The sequence below is a fragment of the Sorex araneus genome, chromosome 2, assembly GCF_027595985.1.
Source record: "Sorex araneus isolate mSorAra2 chromosome 2, mSorAra2.pri, whole genome shotgun sequence".
NCBI lineage: Eukaryota > Metazoa > Chordata > Mammalia > Eulipotyphla > Soricidae > Sorex > Sorex araneus.
The window spans coordinates 123,250,877-123,275,045 of record NC_073303.1 but is presented as its reverse complement, the minus strand read 5'-3'; the positions used below and the strand labels follow the sequence as shown (position 1 = coordinate 123,275,045).

Below are 24,169 nucleotides of genomic sequence, written 5' to 3'. Positions count from 1 at the left end.
GTTTATTGACCTCATTGATCTTGCTACTTGTCAGACCTGATTTTTGGTTCTTGTTAACACCTGGCAGTGCCCAGGGCTTACTCCTGGCTCTGTGCTCAAAGATCATCCCAGGCAGGGCTCTTGGCCCTGTTTTCTTTCTTTCTTTCTTTCTTTCTTTCTTTCTTTCTTTCTTTCTTTCTTTCTTTCTTTCTTTCTTTCTTTCTTTCTTTCTTTCTTTCTTTCTTTCTTTTTCTTGTCTAAAATTTAGATGAAGAAAGCTGGGCTGAGAGAGTAAATTCCAAAGGTGGTAGCATCGATGACTTGACAAGTCCAGCAGTATTTCACCATATTATATATAGATGAGCAGTACTTTGGGGTAATAATTTTTTTTTTTTGCTTTTTTTGGGTCACACCCGGCGATGCACAGGGGCCACTCCTGGCTCTACACTCAGGAATTACCCCTGGCCGTGCTCAGGGGACCATATGGGATGCTGGGATTTGAACCCGGGTCGGCCGCGTGCAAGGCAAACGCCCTACCCGCTGTGCTATCGCTCCAGCCCCTGGGGTAATAATTTTAGCACGCAGAGGTGAAAGCCCACTGCATGCTAGAAAGCATGAACCCCATGTCCACTATATTTTACAGTGCAAGGTGATTCACCATGTGAATAAATATACAGCTTAAAGATGTACGGCTTAAACTTCCCTTTTAGTTGAATCCCCAACCCAGACCCCAAACTTACAGAGAAAGGGATCTTCTGAAGCTACACAGCAGCAGCTGCAGAGAGAGAAACTAGACTCTGGGGATCCCTTGGCACTGCCAGAGCTGGGCTGCAAAGGGCTAGGGCTGGGCCCTTGGTCAGTATCACACCAGCCCTGTGTCTGGGCTAGTAATCCATGCAGGGTCCCTGCTCAGCAGACAGTGCTGTTGATATCATCCTGAAATTCTTAACCTTTTTTTTTTTCTTTTTGGGTCACACCCGGCAATACACAAAAGTTACTCCTGGCTCTGCACTCAGGAATTACTCCTGGCATTGCTCAGGGGACAATATGGAATCCTGGGAATCGAACCTGGGTTGGCGGCGTGCAGGGAAAATGCCCTGCCCACTGTGCTATCACTCCAGTTCCTCTTAAGCATTTTTAAACAAAGAACTCCCATTTTCATTTTGCAGTGGGACAGCGGATTATGGAGGTAGTCCTGGCTTTAGCGCCATTCGGATTTTTCTTTTTTTAGGTGGGGGAGCCAACATCTGTCTCTTGTGTTTGGGATCACACCTGGCTCTGTGCTCGGGGACTGCCCCTGTCCGCGCAGGGCAGATGCAGTGCCAGGGTTCAAATCAGAGTTGCAGAGGCGGCCACGGAACACCTTAGCCTTTGTTCTCTCTCTCCAGCCCCCCCTTGGGGTTTCGCTCCTTCTGGCAAACAGGAATGACAGTTTCCCTGTGGTCAGGCCTGAGCAGTTACAGTGCAGTGAGAAATACTCCCATCTGTTCCCGGGGCTTTTCCTGGAATAACCCTCAATAGGGCTCCCTGTAACTTCCAGGAACCTGGCTGGGCCCCATCAAGGAGTCCCGCTTGAGTGGCCCTGACCTCCACATGTGTCCAGGCTGCAGTGGGACTCTACCGGATTCCCAGGAGGCATGTGAAAGGTTCCTGCTCCCCCCATCCGGGGATGGCCTGTGCCCAGGGGCTTGGCTCTCTTCCCAAAACGCTGGGTGAGTGAGGCCACAGCTGAGCGGACTTGACTCAGGAGGCTGGGGGGAAAAAAAGAAACCTCCAGCTGGAGAGAGTTTCCAGGCCCGGGAGCTACCTCCATGCACCGGATGCCATATTCCCTTCCTGGCACCTCACGGTCCCTCAAGTGCAGCTGTGGCTGAAGAGATAGTTCAGGGGTTAGTGTGCTTGTCTTGCATGTGGCTGCCCCGGGTTCAAATCTCCGGCACCATGTATGGCCCCAGAAATGCCACCAGAGCTCTCTCCTGAGCATCAGTGGATGCAGCCCCAAAACTAACCCGCAAAAAGTGAATTCTACCACTAATTGCTTACCAACCTGAGTCTCAGTTTCCCCACCGCGAAAGGGCTGCACAGAGCAGGCGTCTGCCAGCGTAGGCTGCCCCAGAGCACAGTGTGTGGAAGGCAGTGCAGGGCTCCTGGCTCTGAGCCCTGCTTTGTTGTTTGGGGTTTGGTTTTAGGTTTGGGGGCCACGCCTGGAGTTCCCGCAGGACCATGCAGTATAGGGCAATTGAGGATATAGGGGAATCTCCTGAGTGCAAAGTAAGTGCCCAGTGCCTGCAGTTCCGCGATAATTTTAGCATGTGAAGGTGAAAGCCCATGGCATGCTGGAAATCATTTGCCTGTTATCACAGATTATCTCTGAAACACAGAGCCCCTGATCCGGTTTACATATTTCACAGTGCAAGGTAACCCCTCCTGGCCCCAGCTCGCCAGGGCTGGAGCGACAGAAAAGCGGGTAGGGCATTTGCCTTGCACGCAGCCCACCCAGGTTCAATTCCCAGGAGTAACCCCTGAGCATTGCCGGGTGTGACCCAAAGAGAGAGAGAGGGGGGCTGGATCGATAGCACAGCGGGTAGGGCGTTTGCCTTGCATGCGGCCGACCCGGGTTCGAATCCCAGCATCCCATATGGTCCCCTGAGCACCGCCAGGGGTAATTCCTGAGTGCAAAGCCAGGAGTAACCCCTGTGCATCGCCAGGTGTGACCCAAAAAGCAAAAGAGAGAGAGAGAGAGAGAGAGAGAGAGAGAGAGAGAGAGAGAGAGAGAGAGAGAGAGAGAGAGAGAGAGAGAGAGAGAGAGAGAGAGAGAGAGAGAGAGAGAGAGAGAGAGGTGATTCACCATGTGAATGTAAGGTTTAAAGATGCCCGGAGTTAACCCAGGCTTTTCTCTTAGTTAACGCTCCAATCTGGACCCCAAGTTTACAGAGAAAGGGCTCCGTGGCCCCTGGCAACTACTACGGAACAGGGGCTCTTTGTCGCCTGGACGATTTGGCTCCTGCTAACGGGCTGCCTCTACTCCCTCTCCCCAGAAACAGTCACCACCCCAGTCCCCCAGGCCCAGAGGGCTTGCTGGCAGGGGTGGAAGCCCTTGAAAGCAGTTCCTAGCTTCCAGCAAGACCCCAACTCTGCCCTCCCTCCCTTCACCTCTGCCTCCTGCACCCCGCAAGTGCGCTTCGCAGGGAGCTGGGCAGAGCTGGGCTGCTGTGCATGGGCGGGCCCCGGCCCTCGGCCCGCCCCGGCCGGGCTCCCGGGTGGGGGCTCCAGCCTATGGTTCGGTGGAAACTTCGAGTTCGTGGGGGGCGGAGGGCGGGTGAAAGGCTCATTGATGCAGCCCGCGCGGCGGCGCGCGGCAGAGCCCGACCCTGAGCGCCTTCTGCTCTCGCTGCAGCCCGCGCGCCCCTGTCCCCAGCCATGCGCCCCCCACGGCCCGCCGCCCGCCCGGCCCGGCCCGCTGGCCTCGCGCTGCTGCTGCAGCTCCTGCTGTTGCTGCTGCAGCCACAGCTGCCGGCCGGCGCCCCCGACATCCCCAAGACGAAACCCAAGGCGGTGATTCGGCAGCGAGAGGTGGTGGACCTGGTGAGTCCCGGGCCGGGCACGGGGGTCGGGTCCCGGTGGAGGGCACGGGGCGCTGCCGAGTGCGCCCTCGCTTTATCCAGCTCTGCGAGGGAGGAAGGGGAGCTGCGGGCATGAGGCCCCCGCGGTGGGGACCCCAGGATGACAGGGTCCGCCCGCGTGCAGCAGAGGCGTCGAGGGTGGGTGGGACGCCTCCACTCCACCCCACCCCCAAGGCCAGGGATGTCGGATGTCAAGTTTTAGATCTCCCCTTAATGACTCCCCCCTCCCTGCCCCCGAGGATGGAGTGGGTAGGAGATCAAGATGGGTCGCTTGGGTAGCTTAAACAATGGGCCTAGGAGCTCCCAGGGACCCCTGACCCCGCTGCCCGCTGGCGGACTGGGGGTCACGAGCAACGTGTCCCGTTGGGGCCGCTGCCACGTCTGCCTGCAGGAGGGATGAAGAACCGCCCTGGCCACTCTCTGGCCAATTCTTTGAAACTTAAGAGCGTGAGTCATGCTGGGTCATCTTCCTAGGGACTGGGGGCTGCAATTTTCTCTGGACCACAGCTGGGGCCAGGAGGGATTCAGAGAGCTGCAGGGGGAAGGGAGGGGCCCCCAGCTCCTGTGCTAGTGTGTTGTTAGAGAGGGGCAGGGGTCTTACTGACACTCAGCTCCTAGAGCGGTGGCCACGGGGTAGCACTAGACAGTTTCCAGGAGACCCAACTGCACCCCCCAGTGCTTCCTAGGAAGGACAGACAAAGAATCTTGTCTGTAGGGCTTAAGGGGGCCCCATGCAGGGGCTGGAGCCAAGGTACAGCGGGTAAGGCGTTTGCCTTGCACACAGCTGACCCGGGTTCGATTTTCAGCATCCCATATGATGCCCCAAGCACTTCCAGGAGTAATTCCTGAGTGCAAAGCCAGGAGCTCCTGTGCATCGCTGTGTGTGACTCAAAAAGCAAATAAAAAGGCGGGGGGAGGGGTATGCAGCTCCATTAGTCACCACAAGCTTCAACTCCCAAACCAAACCTTTGCAGACAAATGTGGTTTCTAGGCTTGTCTGGGCATTTCAAATTGGGAATTTTTTGTATTAAAAGCCATTTGGGGGGCAGGGGCAATAAGTACCCCAACAGGTAGCGCTTATCTTGCACAGGGCCACCCCCAGGTATATCCCAGCACCCCATGGGATCCCCCAAACCTGCCAGGAGTAAGTCCAGGCTGCAGTCAGCAGTAATCCCTGAGCACAGCCCAAAAGCAAACAAGAAAAGTATTTTAAAAAATACCGTTTTGAATTTAAGCTTGCCTGTTGTAAACTATACTAATAAGCCAAGAAACACCCCACCCCCTTTTCTGGAAACTAGTTCTATGACTAATTTTTAAATTCTGTAGAGGAAAAGCATTCTTAACCCATTTCACATGACACTTTATTGGGGGGTGGAGGGTGGTGGGCGTTGAGGGGGGGCAAGAGAAAGAGGTTACTGTCGTTTTGCTTCATAAAGCAGAAAGTTCAAGGCTTAGTTTCTATTTTAAGTGTCTGGGTTGTTTTGAAAAGCTTTACCATGCGAGCACGGATCTTATGAATCTGTCATTCTGATCCAGAAAACAGCCCTTTCTACCTACAGCCAGCCCCTTTCTCCCTCTCCCTCCAAGGATTTAGAGTAGCTGCGGTTTCCCACAACTCTAGTCCAATTTGGAAGTAGCCAGGATCAGGTGCATCCTGGAGGTTGGATTTTGGTTTTGCCTGAAGGAAAAAAAGTCCACAGAATCATTAAAAAAGTTTACAGATTGTATGAAGGAGCTTTTTGTACAGGAGCGTTCAAAGCGCAGCTTTCAGCTTCCAGCGGGCTCTGCCCCCTGCTGGTGAGTGAGAGAAACAGAGTTCCTTTTTTCTAAAAAAAAAAAAAAAAAAAAAAAACCCACTTTGGTTTTTTGCTTGTGCGTGCAGGCTTAGTAGTTTAAGTGAAAGAAGACAGAGGTCATTATACCTGTGGATTCATGCTAGATAAAGTTCTGTGGACTAGGAAATGTGGACTAGATAGAAAGGGTGAACAAAAATCCTCTACCATGAAATTATTGACACTGGGGGATGGGGTCTTAGGGGTTATACTTGGCAGTGTTCAGTGCTTGGAGATCACTCTGGGAAGTACTCATAGACCATGCAGTGTCAGAGATCAAACCCCAGGGCCTCCTGCATGCAAAGCCTGCGCTCCAGCCTATTTGAACTCTGCCTGCTGTGTTACAGACGTTGGGGGTTAATAACCCTTTGTTGCAGGCTAGTGCTGTGTGGTGTGTCCAGAAGATGAATTAGCCACTACTCACCAGATACCAATAGCAATCACTCCCTCCCGACTGTAGCATCTGAAATGTCTTAAGACATTGCCAAGTGTTCTCTGGCCAACTGTAGGATGACATTACTTTGTCCTCTCCCCGCTTGCCACTAGGAGCTTGTCCCCGTTTTTTCTGGAGTTTAGGCTTACCCCAGTCTCACCCATCAAGGTGTTCCCGAATCTCTCCCATCCCTTTGTTTAGCTGTAATCACTTCTCTATGCTCTCTTCCCCAAAAAGAGTTAATCAGCTTCTCCCACTAATCTGACTCTGCTAATTTGTAAGGCAGACCTTCCTAGGATACTGAATTTATATTATAAGTTAATATTGCCTTTCTCCTCCCCTTATGCCTTTTGAATAATTTACTTTAAAGCAATGTCCTTTTTGTATGGACATGAGAAGAAAATATTATGCTTTTGTAACTTGGGATTTAATTGGCCTCGAATATTATTCCCTCCCGGGCATCTGCTTTCTCCACTTAAGCTTCAGTTGCCCTCAGTTCCTAGCACCCCAAAAGCAGAGTCCCAACGAGAGCTGGGACGGATCCAGGGCAAGCGGTGAGCTATGTGCTACCCTGGCATCGAGATGGGCCTGGCCAACGTGCCTAATTCTTAACTATAACTTAAGAGCTTGATCATAGACAAATGCTGTCATGATCCAAAAGTAATGATGAGACTAGGACCCTGCTAGGGATAGGAAAGACTGATCTGGCCTGAGCACTGTAGTCTGAGATTGAGATGGCCCCAGGAGAGCAATTCTATAAGCTTTAGTGCATCTCTTATTGTGTCCATACAAAATGATTAATATTATGAATGCTTATATGTTTACTGGATGAGAAGAGGAGAAACACACTCATGGGACTCCACCCTTGGGTGGATCCTCCTGCTGAAAGAGAATTAAGTCCTAGGAGAAGCATCCCCTGAGGGAAAGGAACATTACCCTATTGATTGTGACCACACTTTATGTGTACACCCCAAACCCCTCATACTGGGGGGATTTAACTAGGCTGTAAGAGTGGGTTCGGGGGCCAGATCCACAGATCCAGAGAGAGAGATCCAGAGCTGGGAGAGAAGCAGAGAGAGAGAATGAAATAAACTGATCAAGCAACCAGTTTGGCCTTCTTCCTTCCGTCGCCTGCCCTTGACCGACAGCACACACAGTGGTTCCAGGGCACCGAACGTAGGCGGTGAGACAGAGCCGCCTGGAGAGCCCGTTAGTGCACACGCCCGTTTGGCGTGCCTTAGTTTTTTACAACCAACAACACCATTCCTGGTTAAAAATGACAAATATGTGGAGAATAAAATTTCCTGTTACACCTGGTCCTGAGGGAATATACAAACAAACCCAGAAATCTTATCATTTCTGCCTTTTAACAATTCCTGTTGCCAAGAGGGGAAATGATGGAAATCCTTAAAATGGAATTCTAGTCTCCATCTCTTTCAGAATATTTTATATTTTCAGCATGTCTTCAGACATGTTTATAATGCCATTAGCTTCATTGTTTTTGTTTTGGAGGCCCTAAATGGTGATACCCAGGGTTTACTCTTCACTCTGGGGTGGGACGAGGAAGTGTATGTGGTACCAGGAATTGAACCCAAGTAGGTCACATACAAGAACTTCCCCACTGTACTATACCTCTGCCCCCAAAGCTGTTAATGTTTCTGTTTCTGCAGCAGCAAATAAATAGCGATGTCTTGAATCCTGTTTCATTTTCTGTTGCTTTTCATACATTTGAAGCATCATCATTGTCAAAATCACAAGTCATGCTTCCAAACAAAGACCAGGTCAGTACTCTGAGGAGCAGATGGACCATTAAGCATAGGTCTAGAAGGGACCTTCTTAGGCAGTGTCATTACAAAATTTTATAATATGACCATGTTTACGCACAGCTGGCCCAATTAAAAGAGAAATTTAGGGCTGGAGCAATAGTACAGTGGTTAGAGCATTTGCCTTGCATGTGAGTTAGATCCTTGGCACCCAATCTGGTCCCCTGAGCCCTGCCAGGATTGATTCCCTGAGTGCAGAACCAAGAGTAAGACCTGATCACTACTGAGTGTGGCCCCCAAAACAAAATAGATAAATACATGAGAAATTTTAGTGTACAAGGAATCTTGGTAGTTTCGCTGTTGTGACTGTTGTTCTACTAGATAATATATTTATGTAGAATGATAGCGTCGCAAAATTTACACTAGCTGAGGAATGTCAAAAACTTGAAGTGAATTTATTTCAGATTTGGAGGGTGTTGTAAGTGTAAGTGATTATGGTTAGACAGAGGAAGATGAGGCCAACAGCTTCACCTTGGAGCTGACTTCCTTGAGGTATATGGGGCATCTGTGTACCAGCTGGCAGCTTCCCAGGCAGGGGCCTCCCAAAAAAGTGGGTATACTCCAAATTTAATGCAGTCCCTATCAGGATACCCATGACATTTTTTAAAGAAATAGACAAAACACTCCTGAAATTTATATGGAACAATAAACCCCCACGAATAGCTAAAGCAATCCTTGGAAAAAAGAAGGTAGGTGGCGTCACCTTCCCCAACTTCAAACTCTACTACAAGGCAATAGTAATTAAAATAGCATTAAATTACTATTTAATTGCAATAGTAATTAAAACAGGATAAAAACAGACCTGCAGACCAATGGAACAGAGTTGAATATCCTGTCACAGACCCCCAAATATATGGCCACTTAATCTTTGACAAAGGAGCAAGAAATGAAAAGTGGAACAAGGAAAGCCTCTTCAACAAGTGGTACTGGGAAAACTGGATAGCTACCTGCAAAAAAAATGAACTCTGACTTCTGTCTAATGCCAGGCACAAAAGTTAGATCAAAGTGGATTAAAGAGCTCAATATCAGACATGAATCTATAAGGTTCATAGAAGAAAATGTAGGCAGAATTCTTCATGACATTGAAGCTAAAAGCATCTTTAAGGATGAAACAGCACTGACCATGCAAGTAGAAGCAAACATAAACAAATGAGTCTACATCAAACTAAGAAGCTTCTGCACCTCAAAAGAAACAGTGACAGGGCTGGAGCGATAGCACAGCGGGTAGGGCAATTGCCTTGCACGAAGCCAACCTGCGTTCGATCCCCAGCATCCCTCCAAGCACCACCAGGAGTAATTCCTGAGTGCATGAACCAGGAGTAACTCCTGTGCATTGCCGGGTGTGACCGAAAAGGAAAAAAACAAAACAAAAGAAACAGTGACCAAAACACAGAAAGAGCCCACAGAATGGGAAAGAATATTTATCCAATACCCATATGATAAGGGATTAATATCCAGGATATACAAGACACTTGTAGAATTGTATAAGAAAAAAATCTCCAGCCCCATCAATAAATGGGGAGAAGAAATGAACAAAAGCTTCCTCAAAAAAGAAATACAAATGGCCAAAAGGCACATGAAAAAATGCTCCACCTCACTAGTCATCAGGGAGATGCAAATCAAAAGAACAATGAGATATCATCTCACACCACAGAGTCTGGCACACATTCAAAAGAACAAAAACAACTAGTGCTGGTGTGGATGTGGGGAAAAAGGGACGCTCCTTCACTGTTAGTGGGAATGCCAACTGGTCCAGCCTTTCTGGAAAACAATATGGACAGTCCTTCAAAAACTAGAAATTGAGCTTCCATATGACCCCACAATACCACTTCTGGGAATATACCCCGAGGATGCAAAAGAGCACAATAGAAATGACATCTGTACCTATATATTCATTGCAGCACTGTTCACAATAGCCAAAATATGGAAACAACCCGAGTGTCCTAAAACAGATGACTGGTTAAAGAAACTTTGGTACATCTACACAATGGAATACTATGCAGCTGTTAGGAGAGATGAAGTCATGAAATTTGCTTACAAATGGATAAACATGGAGAGTATCATGCAAAGTAAAATGAGTCAGAAAGAGAGGGACAGACATAGAGGGACTGCACTCATTTGTGAAGTGTAGGGTAGGATCACATGAGGCTGACACCCAAGGACAGTAGATACAAAGGCCAGTGGGATTGCCCCATAGCTGGAAGACTGCTTCATGAGCAGAGGAGAGAAGGCAGATGAAATAGGAAAGGGATCATTAAGAAAAATGACGGCTGGAAGAACCAGTTGGGATGGAGATGCTTGCTGAAAGTAGATAATGAACCAAACATGATGACCTCTCAGTGTCTGTGTTACAAGCCATAATGCCCAAAAATAGAGAGTATGGGGAATATTGTCTGCCATGGAGGCAGGGGGAGGGTGGAAAAGGGGGAGTATACCTGGGATATTGGTGGTGGGGAATGTGCACTGGTGGAGGAATGGGTGTTTGATCATTGCAAGATTGTAACTCAAACATAAAAGCTTGTAATTATCTCACGGTGATTCAATAAAATTTAAAAAATTAAAAAAAAAGAAAGTGGGTATATTCATCAAGATGCAATAAGAATGACCATGGCTGGGGCTGGAGAGATAATACAGGGGTTTAGGCACTTGCCTTGCACTTGGCTGACCCTGGTTCAAATCTCTGGCACCATCTCTGATCTCCTGAGCCAGTAATATCGTCTGAATACTGTGGGTGTGACCTAAACCCTTATCTCTCTCCCTCTCCCAAGAAAAGAATGATGCTGGCTAACATGTCTGCTCTTTTCTGGGAGCCAGACACGTTTCACTATATTTGTTTGCTTGTTTGTTTGGGGGCCACGTCCAGCTGTGATATGTTACCTCACTCATACTCACACAGACCCTATGAGGGAAGACTCTTGATTACTTCCCCCATTTTACAGAGGTGGAAGCAGGCACCAGCATGTTGAGGAACGTGTACAATCTCACATGCTGTGGGATGAAATTCAAACTCTAGAAACCATGCTCTAGAGGATCCAACTTCTACAAATAAAACCACTACCCCTCTTCAAAACAGCACTCCCCCTCAAACACACACACACACATACACACACACACACACACACACACACACACACACACACACACACACACAGAATCTGAGCACATAGATGTTTGATGGGTTCCTGCCCCTTAGCTAAGGCCTTTGGTGAGCTACTACAAACCTGTTTCTCCTGCTCTGTAGGGGGCGCTGGAGGACAGAAGTGTGACCCTCAGGACTCATCTCCACATAAAGACCAGGGGAGACCTTGGTATATACACCTCGTACCTCGAGAGATCACTAGACTAGGACCACTGTTGGCTCTTACGATCTTAGGGCAGAAGATAAAGTACAGTGGGTAGGACACTTACATGTGGCTAACCCAGGTTTGATCCCCGGCATCCCAGCCAGGAATAATTCCTGAGTCAGAGTCAGAAGTAACTCCCACCCGCCACCCCCCAAAAAAATCTTATCTCAGAATTTTAGTTCTAGAAATATTTTGGGGAAATAATTCAGAAGAAGAAACTGGCTATATTTATCAATAAATATTTCTCATCACAATTGTCTTTCTGGCATAAGAAGAGAGAAATAACCTGAACATCCCCAGATAGGGCAGTGTTGTCATAAAATACAAAAGAGTATCATTTTAAAAACCCACATTCCTGAGGCCAGAGCTATAGTACAGCGGGAAGGCACTTGTCTTGCATGCGGCCAATCTGGGTTCCATAATCATCCCATATGGTCACCCAAGCACCACCAGCAGTGAGTCCTGAATGTGGAGCCAGGAGTAACCCCAGAGCATCGCCAGGCATGGCCAAAAAACAAAACAAAACCCACATTCCTTTACAACATGCAAGGGTCAAAGGAAAAAGCAGTATATTAAACTGTGCCCTCCTTGGAATATAACTATTTGAAATGTTTGTGTGCTTTCAATGAGCACTTCAAAAGGGCAGTAAATGAGCGCATTGTTTTCATGTGTATGTGTGTGGGGTGTGTGTGTGTGTGTGTGTGTTTGTGTATCTGTGAGGTGTGTGTCTATGGGGTGTGTGTATGTGTGTGGGGTGTGTGTATGTGTGTGTTTGTGTTGTGTGTGTGTGTTTAAAGCATGTGGGGTATAAAGAAACAAAGCAAGGTCCTAGACAATGTACAGCAAAAACAAGCAAACTATTTGAGTCTGACCAAAGACCTGAGCTTACTAAGGGGGAGGAAAGACAAGAAGCGATCTGGGGACAATAATTGGTGGTGGCAGGATGTCAGCATTTCAGGGGTGGGTGTGGTGCAGTAACACTGGATGCCTAAACCATCAACATTAATACCGTTACACACCACAGTAACTCAGTAGCAGTGTAGCACTACTGTAGTCCCATTGGTTATTAATTTGCTAGAGCGGGCACCAGTAATGTCTCCATTGTGAGACTTGTTGTTACTGTTTTTGGCATATTGAATATGCCACAGGGAGCTTGCCAGGCTCTGCTGTGTGAGCAGGATATTCTCGGTAGCTTGCTGGGCTCTCTGAGAGGGACAGAGGAATCAAACCCAGGTTGGAGGCGTGCAAGGCAAATGCCCTACCTGTTGTGTTATCACTCCAGTCCAGTACTTCAGTAACAATGCAAAAATCAAAAAAGATGAAGCCTGTGCAAGAAAAGATCAGAAAAGAAATCTCAGTATTTTCAAAATAATTTAAAAATTAATTCCCTAACTTGCTTATAAGTAGATAGACATGAAGAGTATCATGCTAAGTGAAATGAGTCAGAAAGAGAGGGACACATACAGAAGGATTGCACTCATTTGTGGTGTATAAAATAACAAAACATGAGACCGACAATAAAGGGCAGTAGATAGAAGGGTCAGGAAAATTGCTCCATAGCTGGAAGCCTGTCTCATGAGCAGGCAGGGACAGGACAGCTGGAATAGAGAAGGGATCACTAAGAAAATGATGGCTGGAGGAATCAGTCAGGATGGGAGATGTGTGCCAAAAGTAGATAAAGGACCAAACATGATGACCTCTCAGTGTCTGTGTTGCAAGCCATAATGCCCAAAAGTAGAGAGAGAGTATGGGGAATATTGTCTGCCATGGAGGCAGGGGGAGGGTGGGAAAGGGGGGGTATACTGGGGGTATCGGTGGTGGGGAATGTGCACTGGTGGAGGGATGGGTGTTTGATCATTGTATGATTGCAACTCAGACATGAAAGCTTGTAACTGTATCTCACAGTGAATCAATAAAATTTAAAAAAAAAAAATTAATTCCCTAGCAGTGGGGGATGTGGACCTGCAGTCAAGCACTTGCATTGCCCAAGTGAGGTTCTACATCACCAGAGAAAATCAGTTCCCGACAGTGACTCAGTGAGGATTCTGACCCCCAGAGGCTCCAAAGCGATGCAGCTTGGGGCTGAGACATACATAGTGCAGGGGTGAAGGTGCTTGTCTTCTACAGAGTTGAGCCAGGCTTGAAGCCTCGTAACACCCATGGTTCTCTGAGCCCTGCCAGGAGTGATCCCCGAGCGCAGAGCCCTAAGTGCTACTGGGTGTGGCCTCCAAAGCAAACCAAGAAGGACAGCGCTAACCAGAGTGTGGCTCATCTTTGCTTTTCTCTGTGGCAGTACAACGGGATGTGTTTGCAAGGGCCTGCTGGCGTGCCAGGTCGGGATGGCAGCCCTGGGGCCAACGGCATTCCTGGCACCCCTGGGATTCCAGGGCGGGATGGATCCAAAGGAGAGAAGGGAGAATGCCTGAGGGAGACCTTCGAGGAGTCCTGGAGCCCCAACTACAAGCAGTGTTCCTGGAGCTCACTGAATTATGGCATCGATCTTGGGAAAATTGCGGTGAGTCGGGCCTGGATGTTGCCAGGGGTTAAGCAGGGGAGGGTCTTATCGTGGAGTGTTCATTGGAGGGGTAGGGAATTTAACTTTGCTTATATATTTACTTATGACCTAAAGTTTTTTCCAAAATGAAGGGGCCGGGGATGTGGCGGGGCAGGGGTGGAGCACATGTCTTGCCTGCTTTGACCCCAGCCACTGCAGGCCTGCACATCCCCAGCTACCCCTGGAGAATGGCCCTGGTGGCTCAAAGTGGCCCCCGTAGCAACAACAACCAAAATTAAGGGGACTGGAGAGATGGTATGTTGCCTTACACTCAGCAGAGTCCAGTTTGTGTTTGTCATTATGCAGGGCAGAGGTTGGAGGGGAGAAGACGCTATAGCAGCTTCACATTACTAAGTTTAACATTACTAAGTTTAAGTTTAACATTACTAAATTGGAGTGGGTTGGATGAACAATGGCCTGTACTGACCATTCTAAATCATTCTGCAACATTGACGGGAGAAAATGACTGAGAAGAGGCTGCCTGGAGATGCATTTTGATGATTCAGTCCTTTGATTAGTGCTTGCTTCCTAATCGGCCCGGAGGGTCTATTGAAGGCCTTCTCCTATTGGCTGGCTTTGGTTGACAGGGTTTCAGAGTCACAATATGCCTCTTCCTGATGTAACTGCCTCCAGGCTATGGGCCGTGATTTTATTTTCCTGAAACTCAGAGATTTTAAAATGCAATCCTTGTACTATTCTTCCATTCTTTCATCTCTGCTTCATTTGCTCATTTGAAAATGCCTGAGAGGGCCCTGAGCAGCAACCTGTGCACACAGCTGCCGTCATTCTGTATTTTCTTCTTCTTCTTCTTCTTTTTTTTTTTTTGTTTTGTTTTGTCTTTGGGTCACACCCAGCGGTGCTCAGGGGTTACTCCTGGCTCTGCACTCAGGAATCACCCCTGGTGGTGCTCAGGGGACCATATGGGATGCTGGGAATCGAACCCGGATCGGCCGTGTGCAAGGCAAACACCTTACCCGCTGTGCTATCGCTCCAGCCCCTGCTGTTGTTCTGTATTTTCATATGTGATTTCTAGAAAGTATTTTGCCTGCTTCTTCAAACATCCAACACTAAACAAAATATATATATATACATATATATATATACACACACAATTAATTAAAAAGAGACCCAGAGGCGGGGGTGGAGAGATAATACAGCTGGTAGGGCACTTGCCTTGCTTGCAGTGGGTTGGGGTTCGATCCCTGGCATCCCGTATGGTCCCCTGTGCACTGCCAGGAGTAATCCCAGAGTGCAGAGCCAGGAGTAACCCCTGAGCATTGCCAGGTATTGACCAAAAACCAAAAAGAAAAAAAGGGAGAGATCCAGAGATAGTACAGTGGTTAAAATACTTATCTTGCATGTGGCTATCCCCTAATCCTCTAACACTGTATCTGTCCTCTGAACAACACCAGGAATAATCCCTGAGTGCAGAGCAAGGAGTAACTTCTGAGCACCACTGGGTGTGACCCTAAAACCAGAAAAATAAAATAAACTGCTGGAATTGGCAAATTGATTGCTTCAAAGTGGCTAAGTTTTCTCTGAAAGTAATCCCTTCCCTACCAGTAAGAGTATTATAAATCACAGCACTTTTAAAAAAACTACATAAAAAATAAATAATGAAAGTGGTTCCTCTTGCTCTGAATTACTAATGTCTTTATTTTTAGCAGGGTTCAGAATGGGGTTGGGAGCCTTCTGCAAGTAGAAGAGTGTAGAACCACGAAGCAATAAACAAATTTCACAAAAGCTAGTCAAAGGGAAAATGTCCAAGAGCTTAGAAGTGTGTTTCATAGATAACGAGTAAGGACTTTCCCTCTTTGCTTCTTTGCTTCCCCGCCCCCATACTGTTTGCCTTGTCTCATAAGGAAACAAGAACAAATGTACAGACTGTACATCAGCTTGTATCCATGCCTGGGGCAGGATACTCAATGACCTTAAGAAATACCCAGGAACTACTTCCAGAATTAGCAGAAAGCAAATAAGTAGATTGGCCACAATCCGGGTATACACCCTCAATGGGAAAGGAACAATCCTAAGAAAGCCACAGCTAAATTTTCTCAGTGTTCCCAGCTTCAAAAACATTTATCTCCCTTGCAGACCACCTCTCTTCCTTTTATTTATTTATTTTATAAATTTTTTAAAAATTTATTTTTGAAATAAATCACCACGAAAATAGCTACAGGGTTTTTAGGATCGTGTCTCAGTCATACCATGCTCAAACACCCATCCCTTCACCAGTGCACATGTTCCACCACCAACAACCCCAGCATACCCGCCTCACACTCCCCCTCTGCCTGTGTGGCAGATGATCCCCACCTTACTCTTTCCTCACCTCGATCACGTTCAACCCTCAACAGGAAACTCACCATCATCACTTGGAGTTCTTCCGAAACAGTCAGACCTGTTGGAATGGTGTCACCAGACTGTATGTTTTCTATTGTTGGTAACAAAGATCATATGATGTTGCATGGTCGCGCAAGTGGCCACCCACAGATTTGGAATTCTGGTATTAAGACCAGAGGTATTTCTGCGAGCAGCCACTGCATTCTGAGATTGGTTTCTGTGGCGCTGGGATCATGGCTGTTCAGGAGCAGAGGAGCTGTACATGGGCGACTGCTCAGGGTCTCATTTGGGCAGGAGGCAGGACCGGTTCTGCCTCCCCCATCGTAAGATTCCCCATGCATCCTGTCCCGTCACTGAAAACTCCTACCTCTCTGCCCAATTGATTCTGAATGGTGGCGGTCGCCATGCTGTCCAGGGGGAAAAGGCCAAGGGACAGAGACCCTACCCCTCCCGGGGCTGCATGGGGCCATAGCCTAGTTCAGGGTTCAGGAGTATATCTGCCAGCAGCCGCTGCATTTCTGACATTGGTTTCTGTGCCTCTGGGATAATGGACACTTAGGGGTGGTGGAGCCATTCCTGAGCATATTCTCTGTATATTAGGAAAGGTCACGTGTGTGCGGTTTGGAGATGTCCCAGTCCCGCATACTGGAGCCATGTCAATAGAAGCTCAGTGTCGCCGGGGCTCCATCTGGAGAAGGCGTGCTGGCTGTACCTTCTCCATCTGGCACCCCAGCGTTGCTGGCCCAGTCTGGGGTCCAAAGCCATCTCCAGCCTGCGGTGCTACTGGAGCTGCCCCAATTTTCACTCCTGGTTATGACAAGATGGCGCCACACCGCTCTCCCTTTTAGAATGTGGCTTGAGCTGACTCTTCAAGCCTATGTTCTCCCTTGAACATATATCTCATGTGTTTGTCTCTACATTTCTTCGCTTGCTTATCTCCACTCTGGAGAAGTCTGTATTCTCTCTTGAATACACACTTCTCCCCCTCTCTCTTCCCTCACCTCTTTCTAAACGAGTTTCCATACAGACTCTTGTGTCACCATTTCACCTCCTTCTGAAATTCTTTTCTGTGAGGGAAAGGTGATGGAGACAAAGATGCAGGGACTAACCAGCTCTAGGTGGGTTGAGCAGAGAGGTAGAAACACTCTTTTCTTGAGTCAACCTCCCTTGCTCCCCACTTTACTGATCCTAGGCACCATGTAGATGGTCTTCCAAACCCTGCCAGGAGTAACTCCTGAGTGCTGACCCAGGAGTAGGTACAAAGCAGTGCCTGGAGTGACCCCAAAACAAAACCTAAAAACTATATGTTCTATGGGCTATAGAGAGAGTATAATGGCAAAGGTCTGACCTTCACTCAGCTGACCCTAGTTTGATCCCTCACATTGCATATGGTCCCCAAGAGCCACCAAGAATGATCATGGAGCAAACCAGATGTGGTTCAAACTCCTCCCTCCTCAGAATAAAAATAAATGTTATGTAAAATGTGGTTTGGTCGGAGCAGGAGAGATAGTACAGTTTCCCCTGCATGCATCTGACCCAGGATTGAGCCCAGGTACACCATGTGGTCCCCTGAGCCCCTCTAAGAGTGATCCCAATGTACAGATCCAGGAGTAAGCCCTGCACATAGCTGTTTATGGCAAAAAAATTTAATTAACCATCATCATCATCATCATCATCATCATCATCATCATCATCATCATCATCATAATGTAGTTTGGGGTACATTCTCCACCTCATCTCAACCTGAAATGTGTAATTCCTTTTTTGACCCAATCTGAGATGTTCTTTTTCCCTCCTGGAGATGTCTGTGTTCCCTTTTGAGCTCCCAATCTCTCTCCCTTCCATCCTCTTTATCTAAGTAAGTTTCTCTAAAAAACTATTTGACTTCACTAAGAAATAAACTGTGGTTTGGGGCAAAGAATAATGACAATTTGATTTGAAAGCCTCTTCTTAGAGGATAATACTCACTGAGCACTGTGTGTGTGTGTGTGTGTGTGTGTGTGTGTGCTAGGAGTGTACTTTCACGAAGATGCGGTCCAACAGTGCCCTGAGGGTTCTCTTCAGCGGTGCACTCCGCTTAAAATGCAGAAGCGCCTGCTGTCAGCGCTGGTACTTCACGTTCAACGGAGCTGAATGTGCAGGGCCGCTTCCCATCGAAGCCATCATTTATCTGGACCAAGGAAGTCCCGAACTGAATTCAACAATTAATATTCATCGCACTTCTTCTGGTAAGTAGACAAGTTATGGAAAGGTCCATAACAGCTGGGAGAGATGGTATCAGATATAAGGCTGTCTTATATGCCACCAACCCCGGTTCTATCCCTGGCACGGCCATTAGTATTCCTGCCAGGGAATACTCTCTGAGCACTGCCAGGAATGCTCTCTGAGCACAAAACCAAGAGTAATCCTGAAGCATCCCTAAAACAAAACAAAAAAGCCTGTAGCAGGGTTTTCTGCAAATAATTCTCTATTTTGGCTGAACTGCAGAATTTCCTAGAGATCTTTACAAATGAATGCCTGGATTCCATCACTGAGGAACTGGGTCAGAATCGCTGGGGAGAAGACAACAACATCTGTATTTTTTAAAAGAGGCTGCCAAGGTTCAAAATCATAGATTTAAATGAAACGGCAAAACAGCTAATAATACCATGGAGTAGTGAATTTTCTTCCTCAGCTCACATTGGGGTCACCAGGAGAATGCAAGTAATCCCCACTGCTGGGTAGTTCATTCTGCTACAGAGAAGCCGGGTGGGTTGGGCGGGGCAGTGGCCAAGCTAGTGAAACCACCCACAAGTGACTCCATTGTTCCTCCCCCGTGGAGGACCACCAACTCAAGAGTGCTCAGGAGACCTATTTCTGGACCTTGTCCTTGAGAAGGGTAGAGATGGCATGTGAATTTGTGAAAAAGAGAATTTATATTGTGTTCCTGTACTCATTCTACCTACAATGGGGGGAAAGCCATTCAAACTAGGGGTCTTAATCAGGGGGAAATGGTTGCTCTTGTTTTGTACTGTTTATTGTTTTATTCTGTTTTTTTTTTTCTTTTTGGGTCACACCCAGCAATGCTCAGGGGTTACTCTTGGCTTTGCACTCAGGAATTACTCCTGGTGGTGCTTGGGGGACCATATGGGATGCCGGGGATCGAACCCGGGTGGGCTGCGTGCAAGGCAAACGCCCTACCCGCTGCGCTATCGCTCCAGCCCCTGGTTTTTTTTTTTTTTGGTCCACACATCCTGCAGTGCTCAGGGACTACCTTGGCTCTGTGCTCTGGGATCACTCCTGATGATGCTTCAGGGGCCATGAGTGGTGTCTGGATTTGGATAAAGTTTGCTGATGCCACCGCTGCATATTAAGAAAGTGCCTTAACTTTTGTATTATCTTTCTGGCCCCTGTTTTTCTGTTTAAAGTTTCTCAAAAACAAAACAAACAAACGAAAACTAAGAACATAGCAAAAGATCGAAGGGGCAAAAGCCAACTGATTAATGTCCTAACCCCAAGACACCACTATCAAGACTTGGCTGCTGCCATATTGGTTTCTTGCTTTGTACTGGGCATGGTCCATTGTGAGAGCATAGACTTGGAGAATCACCGCATTGCCTTGATTTCTTTTTTTTTTTTTTTTGGGTCACACCCGGCGATGCACAGGGTTTACTCCAGGTTCTACACTCAGGAGTTATTCCTGGCAGTGCTCAGGGGACCATATGGGATGCTGGGATTTGAACCCGGGTCGGCTGCGTGGAAGGCAAATGGCCTACCTACTGTGCTATCGCTCCAGCCCCTGCCTTGATTTCTTGAAGGCAATTCTCACTAATCTTGAACTTATATATGGCAGAGGAAAGAGAGAAGATTCGATTCCGCCACCCCAGCCCATTGCATACTAGAGATAATTGTAAACCAGCAACATGCTTTTGGAGTCCATGTGATACTCAGAGTCAAAAATGCAATACAGCATATTCATCCCCAAGTAACCAAGGGATCTCTTCTACATCCTTAATTCCCCACTAGATCCTTGAGACAGAAAGATAGTTTGACCACTTCGCAGTGCACATAGAGAAGGCCCAGGGAACTAAGAGTCATTACCTAGGAAAATAGAATCACTACTGAGGATAATGGAAACCCAAGCCATGCTATCTTCCCTCAAGGCCTCTTTTTTCTTTTTTTAAATTTATTTTTTAAATAAAAGAAATTTTTTAATTGAACCACAGTGAGCTACACTTACAAAGCTTTCATGTTTGAGTTTCAGTCATACAGTGCCTTTACCAGCATACGTTTTCCACCACCAATGTTCCTAGTGTCACTCCCCACCCCTGCCCCACCCCACCCCCTGCCTCTATGGAAGTTTCCTTCTTACTTTATCTCTACTTTAGGGCATTATGGTTTGCAATACATATATCAAGATCTAGACCTCTCTTTGGTCATATTTAACAAACCTTTTCACCAAATTCTTAGATATATGTGTAGGAAAAGAAGATTTTTATACCTTTTACCTGAGAAGTAGTCTCGAAAGTAAGAAAAAGCTAGAAACAAAGAACAGAACTGGATAAGGAGTAATTTGTGTTTAGAAAGTGGTTGGTAAAAGCAATTTTTGATTGTTATCTTTAATATGTGAAAGGTGGTATTTTTATCTCGTCATAACATAAAAGCTCTTATGCCCAGGAACACTGACCTATATATGCATAAATTTCATAAATTATTCAGAGAGGCATTTCCCAAACATGGTATGCTAATTGAGCTGCTGGATGTTGAATGTCAGAAGGAATTTTTTATTCATAACAGCTTTTGATTATGATGAATTAAAAATTGACCCTAGAATGAAATCACTTTTGCACATTTCAAACATTTTAAAAGTTTTATTAATTTTTGCGGGGATTCATTCCCGGTGGTGCCCAGAGATTATTCCTGGCTCTGCACTCAAGGTTTATTCCTGGTGGGCTCAAGGGACCTTATGGATTGCCAGGAATCGAACACCGGAAGCCACATGCAAGACAAATGCCCTACCCTGGCCTCTTAATGTATTTTCTTAAGGGAAAGAGCCAGAGAAATAGTACAGGGATTGAGGCACTTGCCTTGCAGGCAACAACCCTCGTTCGATCCTTGGCATCACATATGGTTCCCTGAGCACCGCCAGGAGTGATCCATAAGCACAGAGCCAGGAGTAACCCCTGAACTCAGTGTGGCCAACATTCCTGTCCCCTTCCCCTGAAAAAAGAAAAGGGATTCTTTTGTATCAGCTGATCAGAAAATGCAGGATGCCTTGATTATGCCCACGGGAGTATAAGATGAATGTCATCTTGTTACTTGGGTTGAGAAAATTTGGTTTATCTTTGGGTGTGTAGGGGGGAAAGCATGCGTGTGTAGGGGGGAAAGCATATGGTTGGGGACCATACCTGGAAGTGCTTGGGAGTCACTCCCAGGGGTGCTTGGGAACCCTGATGCAAAGCAAGGGCCTTACACTCCGGTACTATCTCTCCAGTCCATGAATCCATCATATTTTAGGTGCTTAGTAATCTGCAATATAATTATACACGATCACAGCAAAGATGTTCACTCATTCTTAAGAATTTTATTTTTCTGGGGCTGGAGCGATAGCACAGTGGGTAGGGTATTTGCCTTACACGTGGCCAACTCAGGTTCAAATTCCAGCATCCCATATGGTCCCCTGAGCATCGCCAAGGGTAATTCCTGAGTGTAGAGCTAGGAGTAACCCCTGTGCATCGCCAGGTGTGGTCCAAAAAGCAAATATATATATATATATATATATATTTTTTTTTTCTGTATTAAAGACCATGACCAGACCAGTGAACTCTCCTTGTGGGCACTCACATGAACCCTCAGCTGCCATTCTGTAGGGTGAAAGGAACAAGTCTCTAGACCAGCTGAGGGGAGAGCTCATCTGATCTGATTCCCAGGATACATGATTGAGAGCTGATGAGAACTTTCCTCCTGGTGTTCAAAGGGGCCTGAACCAGAGCCAGCCCCCAGGATCCTTGGGACTTGCCTTCAATTCACTGATGCTAACTCCTGCATGGAAGCAGGTGGCTTCTGTCCTCCATCCCCGGCTGCTGGGATGCAGTAGAACTGGGAGGAAAGTGACAGTCCCAAGCACCCTGCCTGCCCCACTCCTGTTTGCACTCTCTGTTCCCAAGGACCCGCCAAGCCTGTGCTGCCTTTCCCACCTTATAGACATCAAAGGAGTCGTATCTTTTTGGCCTATTAAAATGACTGCGGGGGGGGGGGGATAATTTTAATCTAGAAGCACCTTGGTAGCAGGGGATGCAAGTTGGCTATTAGTATGTGAAGTCCAGAAGTCCCAAGAAAAGGTATTATTCAGTACAAAGCAGAACACAGTTAAAAAAGCAAGGGTTTTTGCTTGTTTTCCACATTGATGATGTAAGATGGAAATTCCAGGCTTGAAGGTCTGGTATAGTAATCATGCTAGAATTTCTTTTTCTTTTCTTTTCGTTTTTTGGGCTTCACCCAGTGATGCTCAGGAATTGCTCCTGGCAGTGCATGGGGGAACATATGGGATGCAGGGGGAACGAATATGCACATGTGCAAGGCAAGCCTAGAATGTAAGTGCTATGAAAGTCCCTGTTCTACTTGAAAACCATTAAGTATCTAGGTAACTTTATTTGCTTTTTGGTTTTGGGCTACACCTAGCGGTGCTCAGGGCTTACTTCTGACTGTGATCAGGGATCACTCCTGGTGGGACTCAGGGGACCATATGTGGTGCTGAGGATCGGACATGGGTTGGGAGTGTGCAAGGCAAACACTTAACTCATGTCCTGTATCTCTGGCATTTCAGGTATTTTTTTTTCCCACAAAAAGGGGACCAGAGTGATAGGACAGCAGGTAGGATGCTTGCCTTGCACATGGCTGACCCAGGTTCAATCACTCAGGGATCACACCTGCACAGCTGGCGGTGCTCAGGGGATCATATGGCATTGGATGTGGGTCAGCCACATGCAAGGCACGGACCCTACCCACTGTACTAAGTCTTAGTTTTTAAAAGTATAGGCTTCTTTCATTCAGAATTAATTTTTTTTTTAAATTTTAGGTTATCCCTTCACCAAACGGATACTGTTTATTAAAACCCATGGGAAAATTTCCTGTAATGCCACAGCATACATCTTTTGAAAATATTTATGAACTAAGTAAAAGAGAACTCTTTATAAAACTGTCATGCATGATCATTTTAAATTCAGAGCCTATTAAACCAATTTCCTATCTAACCTGATAGAGTAAGAAACTTGGTTAATTGTCTTTTGCTTTTAATTCTAAAGTTAGACCTAACTTCCCCCTCTCATTTTGCAGTGGAAGGACTGTGTGAAGGCATCGGAGCTGGGTTAGTGGATGTTGCTATCTGGGTCGGTACCTGCTCAGATTACCCGAAAGGAGATGCTTCTACGGGCTGGAACTCTGTGTCTCGTATCATCATTGAAGAGCTACCAAAATAAATCCTTTCCTTTTCACCCCTACCTCTTTTTTTTTTTTTTAAATCACACCTTTGCAAGGTTCATTTAGTGCTATTTTATATCATTTTTATGTATGCATCTGAATGAAAAAGAAAGCCAAACCTGTTACAGACCAAAGTGTGAATCCACACTGTTCTTAAATACAGTATTTTTGGGGGGCGGGAGAAGGGCCTTTGGGGTCACACCTAGCAGTGCTCATGGGTTCTGTCTTGCTCAGTGCTCAAGTGCCCCCTGGCAGTGTCCTGGGAACCATATATGGTGCTGGGAATCAGAACTGGGGTTAGCGGGATATAAGGCAAGCACCCTGCACTCTCTGGCCCAGGCTCTACTTAGCATGTTTCAAAGAAAGCCATCTGTTTTTGTACAATTTGTAAATGGTCAAATTGTTTTTGTATCTGTGAAATAAAACTATTTCAAGTAACTTTAAGCTCGTCACTAAAATTAATAGTACTCCATCTTTGAAAGGGTTAATATAAGCCTATTTCCATATTCGTTCTGCGCTGACCTGTCCTGTGTGCAGCATAGAATTTGGACCACGAAGCTTTACATGCTATTTCTCCCGGAGTCAGAGCACAGGGGTAGGGCTTCCTTCACAATCATACCTAATAACCCATGTGGATCTATCAGTCTGGTCTGGGGGCCATACTAGCAGTGCTGGGGGCCAAGGGGAACCATGCAGTGCCATGGGTGGGACTGACCCTGGTCCTCTGCAGCAAAGTGTGTGCTCAGCCCACTGCGCTCTCTCTGGCCCGATGTGTGGACTTCT

The 24,169-nt window shown here is 46.9% G+C and overlaps 1 protein-coding gene across 1 annotated transcript; it reads left to right on the top strand.

Moving 5' to 3' along the window:
* The first annotated feature begins 3,262 nt into the window (after window positions 1-3,262).
* CTHRC1 (collagen triple helix repeat containing 1) lies at window positions 3,263-23,417 on the top strand. The gene is made up of 4 exons (XM_004607682.2): window positions 3,263-3,564; window positions 13,328-13,549; window positions 17,940-18,156; window positions 23,243-23,417. The coding sequence occupies exons 1-4, from the start codon at window positions 3,400-3,402 to the stop codon at window positions 23,383-23,385; spliced, it is 747 nt and encodes a 248-aa protein (XP_004607739.2). The 5' UTR covers window positions 3,263-3,399; the 3' UTR covers window positions 23,386-23,417.
* Window positions 23,418-24,169: the final 752 nt, after the last annotated feature.